Source organism: Chenopodium album, chromosome 9, assembly GCF_948465745.1.
Source record: "Chenopodium album chromosome 9, dcCheAlbu1.1, whole genome shotgun sequence".
Classification (NCBI taxonomy): Eukaryota; Viridiplantae; Streptophyta; class Magnoliopsida; order Caryophyllales; family Amaranthaceae; genus Chenopodium; species Chenopodium album.
The window spans coordinates 20,750,521-20,766,521 of NC_137842.1; the positions used below are offsets into that span (position 1 = coordinate 20,750,521).

A 16,001-nucleotide genomic window follows, 5' to 3' on the forward strand; every position below is an offset into this window, starting at 1 on the left:
GATTCCTGGTCTGACAAAGGGGGAGTATGACACGGTTGCGACAATGATATCCCAAACCGAACCAACCCCAAGTTTCACTAAGGCTCGTTCTATGTTCTTGCTAGAGGAAACTCGAAAGTGAAAGCAAGATGAGCATCGTCAACAAGCCCTTATGGCTTAACAACCATCGAATGCTGCTACTGCACCGTCACCACCAACGCAGCCGCAGTCCGTCAGCCAGCGTGATGGGGTAGACTGCTGTGGGCACGGTCGTGGCAGAGGAAATGGAAAAAATGGGAAGGGGCATGGAAGGGGGCGTAATGCGAACTCTACACAGCAGCAGCAGTCCAACAGCCCATTCTTTGCGGCCTAACAAGCACTACTAGAAAATCCGTTCTTTTTAGACGCTTTTAAAGCTATTTTTCGACACTAAAAAGCGTCGATAATATTTTTTTTGACGCTTCAAAAATGCGTTGAGAAAAAGCGAGTCGAGAAATTTAGGCGTCATAAAAAAGCGTCGCAAATCTGGACGCTTTATTCAGTCCAAAGTTTTATACGAAGCGTCGAAATTTACTATTTTTGGCGTACTTTCTAAACTTTAGGGACGCTTTTTTGTGTCTAAAATCTTCAATTTAGTGACGCTTTTTGTGTCTAGAGTTTAACAGATTTGATGTTTTTTTGTTTTGGCAACCCATTTTCATGTCTATAATTTCTATGTTGGGGACATTTTCTTGTCCGTATTCTTTAAAAAATCTAGAATACATTTCCCAAAAAAACATATTTCACACTGAAAAATTATTACTAGTATTACCCAAAAAAATTAGGCTAAACTTTTTTTTATTGCATATAAGTATATTATAGTATATGTACAATATATCATAGTAATGAGTTTCCTATTACAATGAACATAATTCCAATTCATACTTCATTCGTGACTAGTAGTTGAACAAATATGTTCATTTCTTCTCAAAAAATCTTCGATCAATCTTCAATTTAGCTACTCCTTAAAATGCTTCCAAGAGGGCATAAAGCTAAGTTCAAATTGTGACCAATGATTGCTGAAATCTTCAATCAATCTCCAATATAGCAGCTCCTTAATCTGCTCATTTACCTCTGATGTTCTGGATCCCGAGGCAGGAAATTTGATTAGTTACATCACAATACTACTACAAATGATATGCAAAATATATCAACCTTGAATTGAAGAAGCACCAAAAAGTGATTGTGTTGGGCAGATCACATCACTTTTTTGATGCACTATTGAACTCTACAAAAGCATTTTGGAATACTTCGATACTAGCACAATCAAACCAGAGTTTCTTGTAATAAGCTGTAAGTCAATTTAGTCACATAGTGAAACTTAATATATAATTATATACTGCACTTATGCTCTCTTCCTAATATAATTTAATACGTGAATCTGTTTCACAAAAAGGTTAAACACCACAAAGATCGATATAATATACAAGAAATGCAATTTACTTTAGTTCTTCAGTAAGGTACGTAGATTAGAGTTTGCTGCCTGCAACTCTATGTTAGAAACCAACCTCTACGTTAAGAAAACCTTCAAGAGTTAATATAGCAGCAAGTAACAGTGTCATTCTCAAGATGTAATACTGATGGCATGTCCACCAGATCACACTAACATACCAAACACATGCATTCAATTATTTAAACAAAAGGCAAATATTGAAATAGTACTATGAATGCCGATCAATTGTGATGATTAAAAAAGAAACTACACCTAAGACTCGAAGCCACATCCTTCGTTCAAAATAAGGGAATTCAAGCATAAGAAACCAACAATAAAAAAATAAAAAATAACAATTTAACAAAGTGTATCATCATCCAAGGAAATGACTAGAGTAAGCTAAAAGTAGAAAAATTTTACCACAATAATGAAATGTTAAAACAGGAATAAGACACTTATGCTCAAAAACGTTACCTACCCAAGAACATAAATATCTCTAGATGTGACAAAACTATGGCTCTAGTATTCTTCTAGTTCACAATCTGCAAGAAACTCAACATTGATAGTAGAATATGCAGAAGCATATTAAACAACACATGAAAATATTGCAATGAATTGGAACTAGAATTAATAATTTGAACTATAATAATACAATACTACATTGGTTATGTGAAATGTTCTTATAATGATATGTCTAAGTAGCATATAGTGTTATGTTAAAGATGCAGACTTACTAATAATTTGAACAAAAACAAAAAAATCAGATAAATATGCCGATTAATCAAGTATAATAAAAGAAAGACATTATAGTACAACAAAACTTAATCTAGCTCTTACCATGTTCTGAGCACGAAATGCCTACAAATGCAGAAGAAAGTACATGATTGAACATACTTATAGAACTAAAACATAATAGTTGATTTAACTTCAAGTTCAATATCCATTTGCATGCTTTTAGACATCAACTTAATAGTTTATCAACTTAATAGTTAATACAATGCAAAACCTGCATTTGTTAGGATGTAATATTTTAGTTGGACAAACTAAAGTAAGATAGACCATGTCTGCAATCTATTAATGTGTTAGATAACAAAGGGTAATGAGGAAAAATATAACAGCTTTTCCAATTTTATTTAGTTATGTTATAACAATAATGATCCAACCAAAGCCCAAAAATTAGTGACAACAATAACTCAAGAATAATTGTGGAGAACACCTCTAAATTATTACTTAAGTGTACACACCAAAAGAATTCAAGTCTCCATGACCCATTTACCCCAATAAATAAAACCATCTTTCACAATCAAGCAGATGGATTAAAAGGTATAAATGACATACTAACAATTCCTACGAGATAATAAAATTAGGTTTCACCGCAATAATTATTATGCAAATAAATTAATCATAAATAAGACTTCAAATTCTTATTGTAAGAAATAAGTTAATTAAGCTACATATATCAAAGAGTATCATAAATTGACTCAATATAAACCCCAATTTCAGACTTGCGAAGCTTAAATCATCAATTATCAATTCCTTATTTAATTAAAATATATTGAAAACAATGCAACAAGGAGCAGAAACATATCCAAAACTTTTTTGCAATATGTCAACAGAGAGCTAAGCCGATTCTCATATTATGCAGGGGATGGAGAAAAAGAAAGTATTAGGAAAATACACAAGAGAGTAAAAAAAAAAAACAAAAAACCCAGAAATTCAAGCTAAGATGAGGAAATGAAAATATTGTTAGTAAAATAAAGATAGAAATCGCAAGCAAGGATTACCATTTAGATCTGAAACTCTAGAATTGAAATTGTGAGAAGAGGGCGAAGAGTGGAGGTTAGGGTAGAGATGGGGGCTGCAAATACTTCGTAATAATTATAAGAGAGATGGAGATTATTTTAGAAGTTGGGCGGTTCACAAGCTTTCCCCCAAAATTTTGATACGCAACACGTGTGCCCACATTGGTATTTACTGAAATCTCGACACTAATCTAAGTCGGGAAGATAAAAAGGTGTCGAGCTACCACGCTGCCTGCAATATGAAGTTGACGGCCCATGCTCAGCGTCGAGTCAAAAACGTCTAGAAAGGACGCATTTTGTAGTAGTGAAGCCCCTTAGTGGGGCAGACAGCCCACTTGGCAGCAACAACAACAAGGCCAGTGGGCCTCCCCACCTTGCCTATTTCCTAAAGGACCAATCTAGCAGTTCAGAGGGCAGCCCCAACCTTCTTTCATGGGCCCACGTCCAAATCAGAATCAGGCTTACTATGCTAGCCCGGCTCAATACGGATATGGTCCTCTCATGACCCCTACGGAATTCGGTCAATCCTATAGCTCCATTGGTTTTCAAACTCCTGACAACGGATGGTACGTGGACACCGGGGCAAATTCTCATATGACTCGTGATTCGAGTAACCTTTCTATACTGTTTAATTTGAGCACTCCTCAATATATTTTGGTTTGTAATGGCAAACGCATTCCAATTCTTGGTTATTGGTCCACTACTACCCCCCCCCCCACCTAACTCCTCTTTCCACCTAAAAAATGTCCTATATGTTCCTAGCATTATTAAGAACTTAAATTCTGTTAGAAAATTCTCTTGTTATAATGTTGTTTCTGTTGAATTTGACCCTCTCGGTTTTTCTTTGAAGGACCTTCTTTCGAGGACAATTCTAGTGAGGTGCAAATCTACTCTCTAATAATTCCTCTACAAACACTCATCTCTCTCTCTAGCTGCAATATCTCCTTCAACATGGCATCATAGGCTTGGGTGTCCCGGCACACCAGTTTTTGATTATCTTAGGAAGAACAATTTTATCAAATGTAATAAGAGTACTCATACTCCTTTATTCTACTCTTGTCCTTTAGAAAAACATGTACGACTCCCTTTTACGTCGTCTACTTCTTTATCATTTTCCCCTTTTGATATCATTCATGCAGATTGAAGGACTTCCCCTATCATTAGCAAATTGGGTCATAAATATTATTTGGTGTTGCTTGATGATATCTCACATTTTATTTGGGTTTTTCCTCTAAAATTCAAATCCCAAGTCTATGACACTTAAATTTTTTAGCATATTTGAAAACTCAGTTTGAAAGGAACATCAAAACCATTCAAAGTGAAAATGGCCGAGAATTTGATAATTCTCCTTTTCTTAACTTTTGTGCGAAAAATGGCACGATCTTCCATTTTCTTGCCCGAACACATCTTCCCAAAATGGCAAGGTCGAAAGACAATTCGCACCATTAACAATATGTCACGAACTATCCTCTTCCATGCTTCTCTCCCACCCTCTTTTTATGTTCATGCTATTCATATAATAGCATATATTGTCAACATCAAACTATCAAAGACGATAAAAAATATAACGCCAACCAAAGTCCTATACCGTAGGTTTCCCACGCAAATATGAGTGCCACCGCACCTCATAAGCTTGCTCCCCGTTCTAAGCCATGTGTATTGTTGGGGTTTCCTTCCAATCATCGGGGTTACCTTTTCTATGATCTATCGTCCAATAAAATCACCATTTCATATCATGTTACCTTCGTTCAAGACATCATCCCTTTCTCCAACCTCACCAAATTTTGTGAAAATGATTATGGTTTTTTGGACTCCAACATTTCTCCAATTCTAGCTCCCCTCCTTGTGTAGAATGGGCTCGGCCCACTTTCGTCTCCCCAAGCCGTTGGCCCATCTCTCCACAAGCCCACCAAAACCCTCTCACAAATTCCTCTCCCCGCACTCTCCCTACCTCACTTCAGAAGACCCCTCCGCATGTGGGCCCCACCTGCGGACTCCATTGCCTAACTCTCCTCCTTCACCTTCTAATCCCATTATTCAATTCGGATCAGTGACCCCAGCTTCGACCACTACTCCTTAAACACGACCTCTTCCTATTCCTGCTTATGTTATGAATAATCGTGCCAAATCTGGGATTTTTAAACCAAATTTGAAGTACAATTGCTCCATTCAAGCAATTTATTTTCTCCCTAAAAATCCCAAAATAGCCATGCTTGACCCGAATTGGAATGTCGCCATGAATGAGGAATTTAGTGCTCTTATAAAACAATATAACTGGGATCTTGTTCCAAGGCCGGATGGAGTAAACGTTATTCGATGCATGTGGTTTTTTAAGCATAACGCAGGGAAAATGGTGACTTAGAGAGGCACAAGGGAAGTCTTGTTGTAAATGGGAAGTCTCAACTGGTTGGTGTGGACTGTGATGAAACGTTTCGTTCGGTTGTCAAACCGGCCACTATTCATACTATTTTGAGTACTGTTATAGGGAGGGGTTGTCCCATCATTCAACTCGATGTCAAAAATTCTTTCATCCATAGGGATCTAAAAGAAACTGTCTCTATGCATCAGCCACCGGGTTTTGTGGACCCTCGGTTTCCTCATTATGTGTGCCGGCTCCGTAAATCTTTGTAGGGTCTCAAACAGGCACCTAGGGCATGGTACCAAAGCTTTGCTAATTATCTTCTTTAGATTGGTTTTGTGTGTAAAAAGTGATACCTCCCTCTTCATATTCTTTCATGGCTCAAATGTTTCTTACTTACTATTATATATTGATGACATCGTCCTAACCACCTCTTTTGAGAAACTTAAATCCGACATCATTGCTCTCCTTCAATTCGAATTCTCTCGAACTGATTTGGGTAAGCTAAGCTTCTTTTTGGGGATTTTGGTGCATCGTACCAAGAACAATATGTTTGTGAGTCAAAGTAAGTACGCCGAGGAGATTATTCGCCGAGGTAAAATGGCAAATTACTAAGTCGTGGCTAATCATGTCGACACTAAGTCAAAGCTTGGTGCTCTTAATGGCCAGCCAGTTAGTGATCCATCTCTTCAAAGGAGTTTTGCAGGTGCCCTTTAGTACCTCACCTTTACGAGACCGAACATTGCTTATGTAGTCCAACATATTTGCTTATTTATGCATGACCCAAGGGAACCACATTTTAACGCTATAACGCATATTATCAGATATATCCGAGGCACTACAGATCATGCATGGCATACACTTGTATCAGTATGCACCTACAAGACTTATTTTCTACACGGATGTCAATTAGGGGGGTTGCCCTGATACTGGGCGTTCTACTTCTGGGTATTTTGTTTATTTGGTTGACAATTTTGTCTCTTGATCGACGAAACGTTAGCCTACATTTTCCCGTTCTACTGTCGAAGCAGAATATAGAGGTGTCGCAAATGTTATTACCGAAGTTTGTTTGATCTAGAATATCCTTCTCGAGCTATATTGTCTTTTGCGTAAGGCATCCTTGGTTTATTGTGATAATATCTCTAAGGTCTACTTGTCTTGCAATTCGGTACAACACAAACGTACCAAGCACATCGAGATGGTGTAGGGAATTTTCAAGAATCCCACACATGAGCCCCACTATGATCATACACTTAAGTATGGTGGCATCCAAAGGGAAGGAAGCTAGAGTAAAAGAGTCGCCAACAAGTTCTAGGAACTTGTAAACCGTTCACAGGATGAAGGTTACACCCCTTTACGATCCATGAGATCTCTAATTACATTGTGGTCTGGAACTAAAATGACTGGATATTCGGGGATGACGGTACAAATCTAATCTAAAGGAGATTGAATCTGCCCTAAAAATAGGCCTCTACTTTATTCTTCTCGTATTCATGTGCGCTTTCTAGTTGGATGCCTCGTATCTCTTTCTTTTATGTCTAGGGCGAAGGCAACTTCGAGCATTGATAGGTGTGTCTAAGAACTAATGAGTTAGGTATGGTATTTGTGAAAACGCTAATTTAGAAGGCTAGAGAGAGAAAGAATAAGTTATTTCTTAAGAGAGAGAATTAGAGAGTTCTGGGTTATTTGAAAACGGAGGTCTAGGACCCTATTTATAAGAAAACAGTCCGAAAACTAATAGCAAAGAATAAGAATTCGAATCGGACTAAAATTGGTTATGTCGTCTGGCGACAGACTCTTGCGTCTGGCGACAATTAAAAGATAAAACGCGCTTTGTACGGAATTCTTTTCCTAATACAGTTAAGTAATTAGACTTCGCATTTATCAGTTTTAAGATCATATTTATCAAAATAAAATACTTGTTTTATTCCAAATAAAACTCTTTAAAATTATAACTATTAATCCTGATTCCATTAGAATATAAAAGAACCTTCTAGATTATCTAGAAGACTAAAATCAATCTAAATAACTTTAGGATCAATAATTAATAGGCCCTCCACTAGATCATTGACCCTCATATAAAATTCATTTTAGGCCTAATTTAGTATTTTGGCCATAACTTCCTCATTATTCATTAGAATTGGGCTTATAATATATCGTTGGAAAGCTCTTTTCGAGCCCTATCCAACTTCACTATCATTGGACCCTTATCATGGACAAAACTAAATTAGAATGGATATTTTCGTAAATAGAGTATATATTTTTTTTTCAAAAACAAAAAGAGAGATATTTCAATAAAAAACAACCGCATCAATAGACTTTTCACACTCTCACTTAGTTCGATAATTAAATGACGTGAAAGGTATTCATCACTGTGTTTGGTTTTGGGGAGCCACATTTGGGTGTCTACAGATGGACATTCACTTTGTTCGAGATAAGGTGGCTCTTGGCCACGTTAAGGTGCTCCATGTTCCATCTCCTTACCAGTACGCTGATATTTTCACCAAGGATTTACCGTGGCAATGATTTCAAGACTTTTGGTCCAGTCTCAGGGTTTGACCTCCTCCCGCCTCAACTGTGGGGGTGTGATAAAAAATATGTTAATAATCTCTTTATATTTTGTTGATATTCTTTATGTGTAATTAGCATTTATTCTATTTCTCATATTATATTTGTACCATACCTATATATATTGATTAATGAGAAAGCCTGCACCAAGGAGAATTGCCCAATATTACAATACCTAATGTTTTATGTTAGCTTTTTATTTCCTTCCTTTCTTTTTAGTTGCATCACTTTCTTAAAACAAAAATTTCAAATTAGTCGCATCAATTTCTTATTAAGTAAATAAACTCTGTCTTCTCTATCCTATCACATTACGTGTTCATTTTTTTATTCTCTAATTTGTATCTCTCTCGTCTCCAAAAATTGTGTAGGAGTACAATTTACAAAGTGATGCAAATAAAAAAAAATACAAAAAACGGAGGAAGTAGATGTTTTTCCCTTGGAAAGGAAAAATGTAATATAATAATCCCGCCTTTAGTCGGTCTTCCTTAACAATCCCACCTTTTGAAATTCCAAAAACAATCCCACCTTTAACATGGATCTTCCATTAACGTTCCCTGACCGATTGAATTGTTTTGGTAACCGGTTTTCTTAGGTTTTATGGCACGTGTCGAGGTTTAATTGGTTTATTCTTTTTTTTAATTATTAAAAAAAAGTAAAAGTTATGAAAAAAAAACAAAAGCCGCTGCCGCATCCCTTCCCCGGCAACCAAACTCAGGCGTCATCCTCGCCCCTCCACATCCCTGTAGCAGCTGCATCCCTTCCCCGACAACCCAGCTCAAGCATCATCTCTTCCTTGGCAACCCTAATCGGCGAGTGATTGATTCAATCATCACAACGCATCATCATCACCACCCATCTTTCTTCATGGCAGTGCACTTCATCATCACCACGCATCATCATCAGCGATCCTTAACATCTTTTATCAATGGTGTAAGCTCATTCATGGCAGTTGGATTGATTCAATTTCATTCATACCGTACAATTTCACACGCGAAATATGGTTTTCGGTGATGATGTTCTATTCATATGGGGGTTAGGGTTTCAAATGGGGTCGGGTTTCAGCTAAGGTGAGGGCAGGTGGGGCTGCAGCCTGAGGAAATGTTTAGAATGGTGGATTGAACTTGCCGCGGCGAAAGAAGTCATGGTTGGTGTAGGAATGCGTTGGTGTTAGGGGGTTGCTGGTAGAGGAGTGTGTGGGTGTTAGAGGTTTGTTGGTGGAGGAGTACGTGTGTGGGTGTTAGGGGGTTGGTGGTGGAGGAGTGCATTGGTGGTAGGGGCCGGGGTTGTTGGTGGGGTATTTTGAGGGTTGTGCTTGGTGTTGGGAAAATGGTGGTTGGTAAGGAATGAGGAGTTGAGAAGGTGGTAGTTTGGGTGGTAGCTCAGGTGGTAAACATGGAGGGAGGTGGGAGGAGATGAATTTAAAAAATTAAAAAAGTTTGACAGGTTTAACCAGTAATAGGTCAAAATGATCGTTAATGGAAGATCCATGTGTAAAAGTGGGATTGTTTCTGAAATTTCAAAAGGTGGGATTGTTTATGGAGACCGACTAAAGGTGGGATTATTAGATTATATTTTTCCCCTTGGAAATACATTGCTTCCTCTGTAGCTAAAATACAATCATTGTTCTTTTTAACAAAAGACGGTCAAAAGAGAGCTGGTGAATAGTGTAAAATTCAAAGCGGATCAAGGAAAAAAGAACGGAGGAAGTACTTTTTTAGTAATTGAATGGAAGTTCATAGTCCATTAAACAAGTTCTATATATATTGCTTTATAAATAATGTGCGAACTCTTATTTCATCATCTCATTAACTAAGATATTATATATTTAACATGGGCATATGTAATTATGTTAGTCCTAAATCATGTGTCATTCTGATATGTTTGATGCATGTTATTACTCATTGCAGATAAACCAAGATGCATTTCAGGAGTGAATTTTGTTAAGATGCTTGGAGGTGAGTTATTTTTTAGAGTGCCAAACTAGTTAATTGGATAGTTTTATTAAATTAATGTCAAATTTTGGTGAAATTCATAGAACTTATTTGAACGGATCATACTTGCATTTATTTTTATTTTTAAGAGTGCACTTATTAGTTTTGAAGTTCGTTGACCTAAAATGTCATTTTTTAAAAACAAAATTAAAAAAAAAAAAACAAAAAATGTCAATGTCTCATATGTACCCATTCAGAATCTTTGCTTCATGTCATAATTAACCAAAAAGGACAAAAATACATGCAAAGAGGTTTGAACACTAAACCTCCTTAAATAAAGACAACACTACTATCTAAGCTACAAATAAATCAGGTTCATTCATCATCATAAACATATAAATACATATTAGAACAAAAAAAAAAAAAAAAAAAAAAAAAAAAAAAAAAAAAACCAAAATAACACCCGAGGCAACGACCAGGTCCACACACTAGTTCATTTCATTAATCTTGGCATTTAAGCATGATTAAAAGTTAAGTTTCATATATTCTTCATGAATAGGTTGTCAAAAGCTATCACAACCCAAAAAAAATCAACTCGGGCATGACCATAATCCGACTTGCTTGAAACCAAGAAAATAGTGACTCGAACCCTATTTGACCTAATATGAAATTAGCCAAAGACTTAAATTAACTTGAGAATTCAAGATCAAACCGCGAACATAATTTGACTTGTGATGACTTGAACCAAATATTACCCAATAATTATTGACCTGAACTTGATTATGAGAAAACTCGATTAAACTCCTTGAACATCATCCTTACCTATAATAATAATTAACCCCGACTTACTTAACGCGATACATACTCGTCTTCAATTTAACTTGACCATGCCAGTTTCTAACTAGACTAGTATACAGCTTGACTCCAATTAAACATATAGATTCTCGAACTTATAAAATTACAACATGTTTGTTTATGGGGATAAATGAATAGGGATAGGGATTTGAGGTAAAGGATATTAAAATCCTATGTTTGTTTCTAGGGATTGGGATTAGAGAGAGGGTGGGACAAGGATTACATCACATCTTTTCCTTCAATTTCTATACCTAGGGGGGTTGGAATAAGAATGATGGATAGGAATTATAATTAAAATGGCATTTATACCATAATGAAGAGAAAAACTAAAGGAGAAAGATAGGGTTTGTAATGGGTATTGTAGACACCTAAAAATGTCTCCCCAAAACCAAACCAGATGATAAACAACCTTTCACCGCCACTATTAGTCGGGTTTAGTATTTAATCCCGAGAGTGCTTAAAAAATCGTATTTTATTAAATTCATATTTTTGAACAGTCCATGGATTAGTCTTGATGTTTGGTAAAAGCATAGTTTTAATTTCAGCCCAAACTTATTAATTAATTTTAAGCCCAAACCTTTTTTATTTTATTGTTTTATTATTTATTTTTGGCCCAAACCTTTTATTTAATTATTTTCTTATTTTAGCCCGAATAATAAAAGCCAGAAAAGGCCTGAAATTATCAATCGGCACTTAAAAAGCCGAAGGAAATTAGGGTTAAAAAATGTATTTAGACGGAAAATGGACTGGAAATTCCCGCGCCACGGCAGACTGCCACCGTGTCACGGGAATCCTTCCCGTCTGACGGTGGGACTTCCCGTGACACGGGAGGTCTGCCGTGACACGGGACATTCCGTTTCTTTTCCGCGTAAAACCCCTAACGCGTTTTTTATCCCGTTTTCTGAAAATTTCCCGCGTCACATCAAAAATGTACCGTGTCACGGGAAAGTGTACCGTCTGACGGTGGAGCTTCCCGTGTCACGGTACAGTTTGACCGTGTCACGGGATACTTTTTTAGGGTTTTTATCATTTTAGGGTTCCGTGTGCTCTCTCAGCACATTTTCCCTATAAATACCCCCCTCATTTCTGATGAACGGGGGTACCGAGTAATTTTATTATTTTATTTTCTCTCTTCTATGCTATTAGCCCAAACACTAGACTACCCTTTTCACTTCAAAATTCCTTCTTCAAGCTCTCAAAGGAGTCCATATTTTACTCGAGGTTCTGTCCTTAAACCATGGCGTGAAAGGTAGAACTGTTTGAGGGTTTGGCCCCAAAATCAACTTTATTTTATTTGATTTAATTTAGTTATTGTTTTATTATTTCCTTGAAGTTACTAACTCGTTTATTATTTTGTAGTTGCAAACAAACAGAATCAAAGTAAGGATCATGCTCCTTTTATTTTTATTATTTTTCTAACGATTTTATGTTGTTGGAATTGTGATTAAATTGGTTTTAATATTAATGTTGTTTTATTATATTTATGATCACCATATTGCATGTTTAAAGGGAATATGTAATTGAAAATCACGACTAATAAGATAATTTGGACAACCGGTTTAGGATCCTTTTTAATCTTATTATTAATTGAAGTGATCACCAATATTTTAGAATTATGTGTGCATTAATCTTAAACCAATTTAGTTAAATAATAGTTTGGAGCGAATTGAATTATTGTTTGTATGCCTTTGAGATCGCAGGAATCATTTTTCACTATAAGAATCGAGTAGAGGCCAATACGGGCGAATGTGACTCCATGACTCACTTCGTACCATCATCCCCGATTCTCCTTTCGTGGTTCCGAACCATATGGAGTTAGTAATCTCATGGATTATGAATGGGGTGTAACCTTCACGGGTCAATCGTTGTTGCCTATCGTTGTCCCTTATCGTGGTTGTCTTTTATGATCCGTGAACGGTTTACAAGTTCCTTAAAAACTTGTTGGCGGCTCCCTACTTTATTTGTCCCTAATCGTTGTCCCTAATCGTAATGTCAATTCCCACTTCCTATGAGTGCCAAGCATATTCACAACATGCTTTTTACGTAGGCGCACTTCGAACGACGCCTACAGGTATATTTGTAATTTTACTACATATTCTACTTTTATCCCTAACTTATACTAAACAAAGGATAATAACACTCCATTTAATCCCTATCCCACTCAAAATTCTCTATCCTTATCCTATTCTCTTATCCTTCTTATCCCTATCCCAAGTACAAAACACCCGTTACATTACCTATGTACATTCTAAATAAGAAATCAACTTTTATCAATTGGTACTAGAACTAACTTAATACTTCATCTGTTCTTTTTTACTGCACCTATTTCTTTTATCACGCTTGCCAATGCAAAACTTTAGCAATCAATAACTTTAAATCTTCATAAGTAAAAATTATAAAGTTGTATATTACGATAGTACTTATTGAGACAAATTAAAAAAGATATCATATGAATATATTTTTTCTTACATATCATTCACAAAAGACTGTCAAAGGAGAAGTGGTGAATAGTGTAAAAGTCAAAGTGGGTCAAGTTAAAAAGAATGGATGAAGTACTTGTCTTAAGCCAAACTCTTACTCCAATACAATAATGACCAGAACCTTTTTGAAATTGACCCTATGATTTCTCGATTTATGCAAATCTTGAACATGATATTGTCATGACATGGACTTGACAAGACCCATATATAACCGTTTGTACCTACAATGAGTAGATGAAGAACCTAATTCAAACTTGATAATAACCCAACCTATTCCAATTGTTGACCAATCTGACGACCCAAGCTAACATTGATCAATAATGAGCTTTTTACCTAACCTAAGGCTCGATTATGTTCAGCTTAATTTCAATCCAGTTCAGTTCAGCTTCAATCAATTCCATTCTATTCAACTCTATTTATTTCAGTTCTGTTGTCTCATAAACAATTCATTTTACCTCTATTCAGTTCAGTTTTGTTTAATTCAACCTAATCAGTTGAGTTCAAATTTAGTTGTTTACTGTTAATCAAAAGAAGCCTATAGCCATTAAAAATGAATATGATGATTCGGATTATTAAATAATAATAATAATAAATTAGGATTATTATTTGCGAACCGTTTAATGTTGAGATCGTTGGAATCAAATTTTTGTATTTTGTTTAAAAAATCCTTTTTATCATAATTTTATAGTGTATATTTTTTTTTTATTTTTTCCATTATAAATCTATATCTCTTGGTTGCAGAAGATGAAGAGGCCTTTGATGTTCTATTTTGTATTGCTTTTGAAATGATGGACGGCCAATGGCTTGCGATGAATGCCTCGTACATGCAATTCAATGTAGTGGTTCCTTTATTTCCTCTTGTTGTTTACATGTTGTTGAATCTATTTGTTATAGAATCAATTCAACCAAAAGCTTTACTTAATGGTTGAAGGCCAAAATCAGATTATATAATTTATCACGCCCCCTTACATGAGAGTCCATTGAGCTTGAAATATGGATGTTGCATGAGCTTAACCAGCTTCTAATATTCCACTTTAATAGGACAGGTGGATGAGATTCGAACATGTGATCTTTATGTTACGCTGGCTCTAATCCCATATTAAAGAGTCAACTCAATCAAAAGTTTAAACTGATGGTTGAATCCCAAGATTAGTTTATATAATCTATCACCATTTTTTAGCTTCCTTCAAATTAATTTATTGTTGCCCATTTTTGCAGGATGTTTTACAAGCAACACGAACACAATTGGAGAGAGAGTTGTCTTTGGATGATATGCAAAGAGTACAAGATCTTCCAGCTTACAATCTCCTATACAAATAATCACTTGTAAATTTTTGAATTTAGATCTCTTACTGACTAGGGTGGTTTCGAAAATTTCTGACGTGTAAGTGAATGGGAAATCGATCTGTTCTAGTCTTAGAGCAATGTGTGATTGTGCGTGCTGTACGGCATTCTGGTAAAGCTAAGATCACAGGAGAAGTATTTTAAAGATACATTCACTACTTGAATTGTTAGGATTAATTCCTACAATATACTTAATCTTCATATCAAATTAATTGGTAAAACATAATTGCAGAAACGTACCTGATTCCATGACAATTGATTGAATCCCTTATTGATTATGCGTCTTCTAGTAGATACACACTCTAGGGTTTCTCTCTATTGATGGGATATAATTGAGACTCTATTGTATGTACTACAAAAGACCATAACCCTAGATGTCTATTTATATATAGACCCCCTTCCCTAATCCGCCAATCATGCATTAGAAAAGGTCCAACGGTCTCTACACATAAAGGTAAACCCATACTCTATAAAAGACGTAACAAGCCCAATAATAATAATTACTTTAAATGGATTACTTGAATTTTGGGCTAAATTACATGACAACGTGTAATACTCTGTATTTTTATACGTATTTTATTTAAAATATGTATTTAATAAGGGTATTTAAATCATTTTAATATTTTAATTATGGTGTTTTAATTAATTACCCTATGTAAGTTTGGAAATATTTTTACTAAAGGAAAGTTTGTTTAATTATTTATTTTATAAAAGTTGGGGTTTTATTTTAGGAAATTATGATTTTAACAAGTTTTAGTAGGGAAGGGATTAGAAAAAACTAAATGAGGAAAGTTTAGGGTAAAAGGGTGATAGAGAAGGTTATAAATATCCCTCTTATGAGGCAATTCAACTTTGCCCATAGTGGAGAAAACCCAAGGTAAACTTCTCTCCCTTTTCTCCTTATTTTTCTTCTCTCTTTTTCTTTTTCTTTCTCCTTCCCCTTCCCCTTTTGTTTTCGCACCACCACCACCGGCAACCACCACCACCGGTGGGCCTCCAACCACCAGCCACCCAGCCGGCATCAGCGGCGACCACCAGTGCTGGCAGCAGCCGGCAGTGGCGCTGGCCTGCTGTCGGCAGTCGTGAGTTTCGAAAAAAAAAATATTTAAAAATCAAATCTTTCTTGCTCAAATTTAATCTATGCTTTAATCTAATTGTAAATTATGAGTTTTGGGATTTAGTTTTGATGTTTGATTATTATAATTATGTTAA

The 16,001-nt window shown here is 35.8% G+C and overlaps 1 protein-coding gene across 1 annotated transcript in view; it reads left to right on the top strand.

Annotated features, from left to right (window-relative positions):
- LOC145559646 (uncharacterized) overlaps positions 1-14,796 on the top strand; it is a 30,899-nt gene extending 16,103 nt beyond the window's left edge. The window contains exons 6-8 of the mRNA XM_081621036.1: positions 10,087-10,134; positions 14,187-14,281; positions 14,664-14,796. Of these exons, the coding sequence (XP_081477162.1) occupies positions 10,087-10,134; positions 14,187-14,281; positions 14,664-14,765 (245 nt within the window). The 3' untranslated portion in view covers positions 14,766-14,796. The remainder of the gene's footprint in view (positions 1-10,086; positions 10,135-14,186; positions 14,282-14,663) is intronic.
- The last annotated feature ends 1,205 nt before the right edge of the window (positions 14,797-16,001 follow it).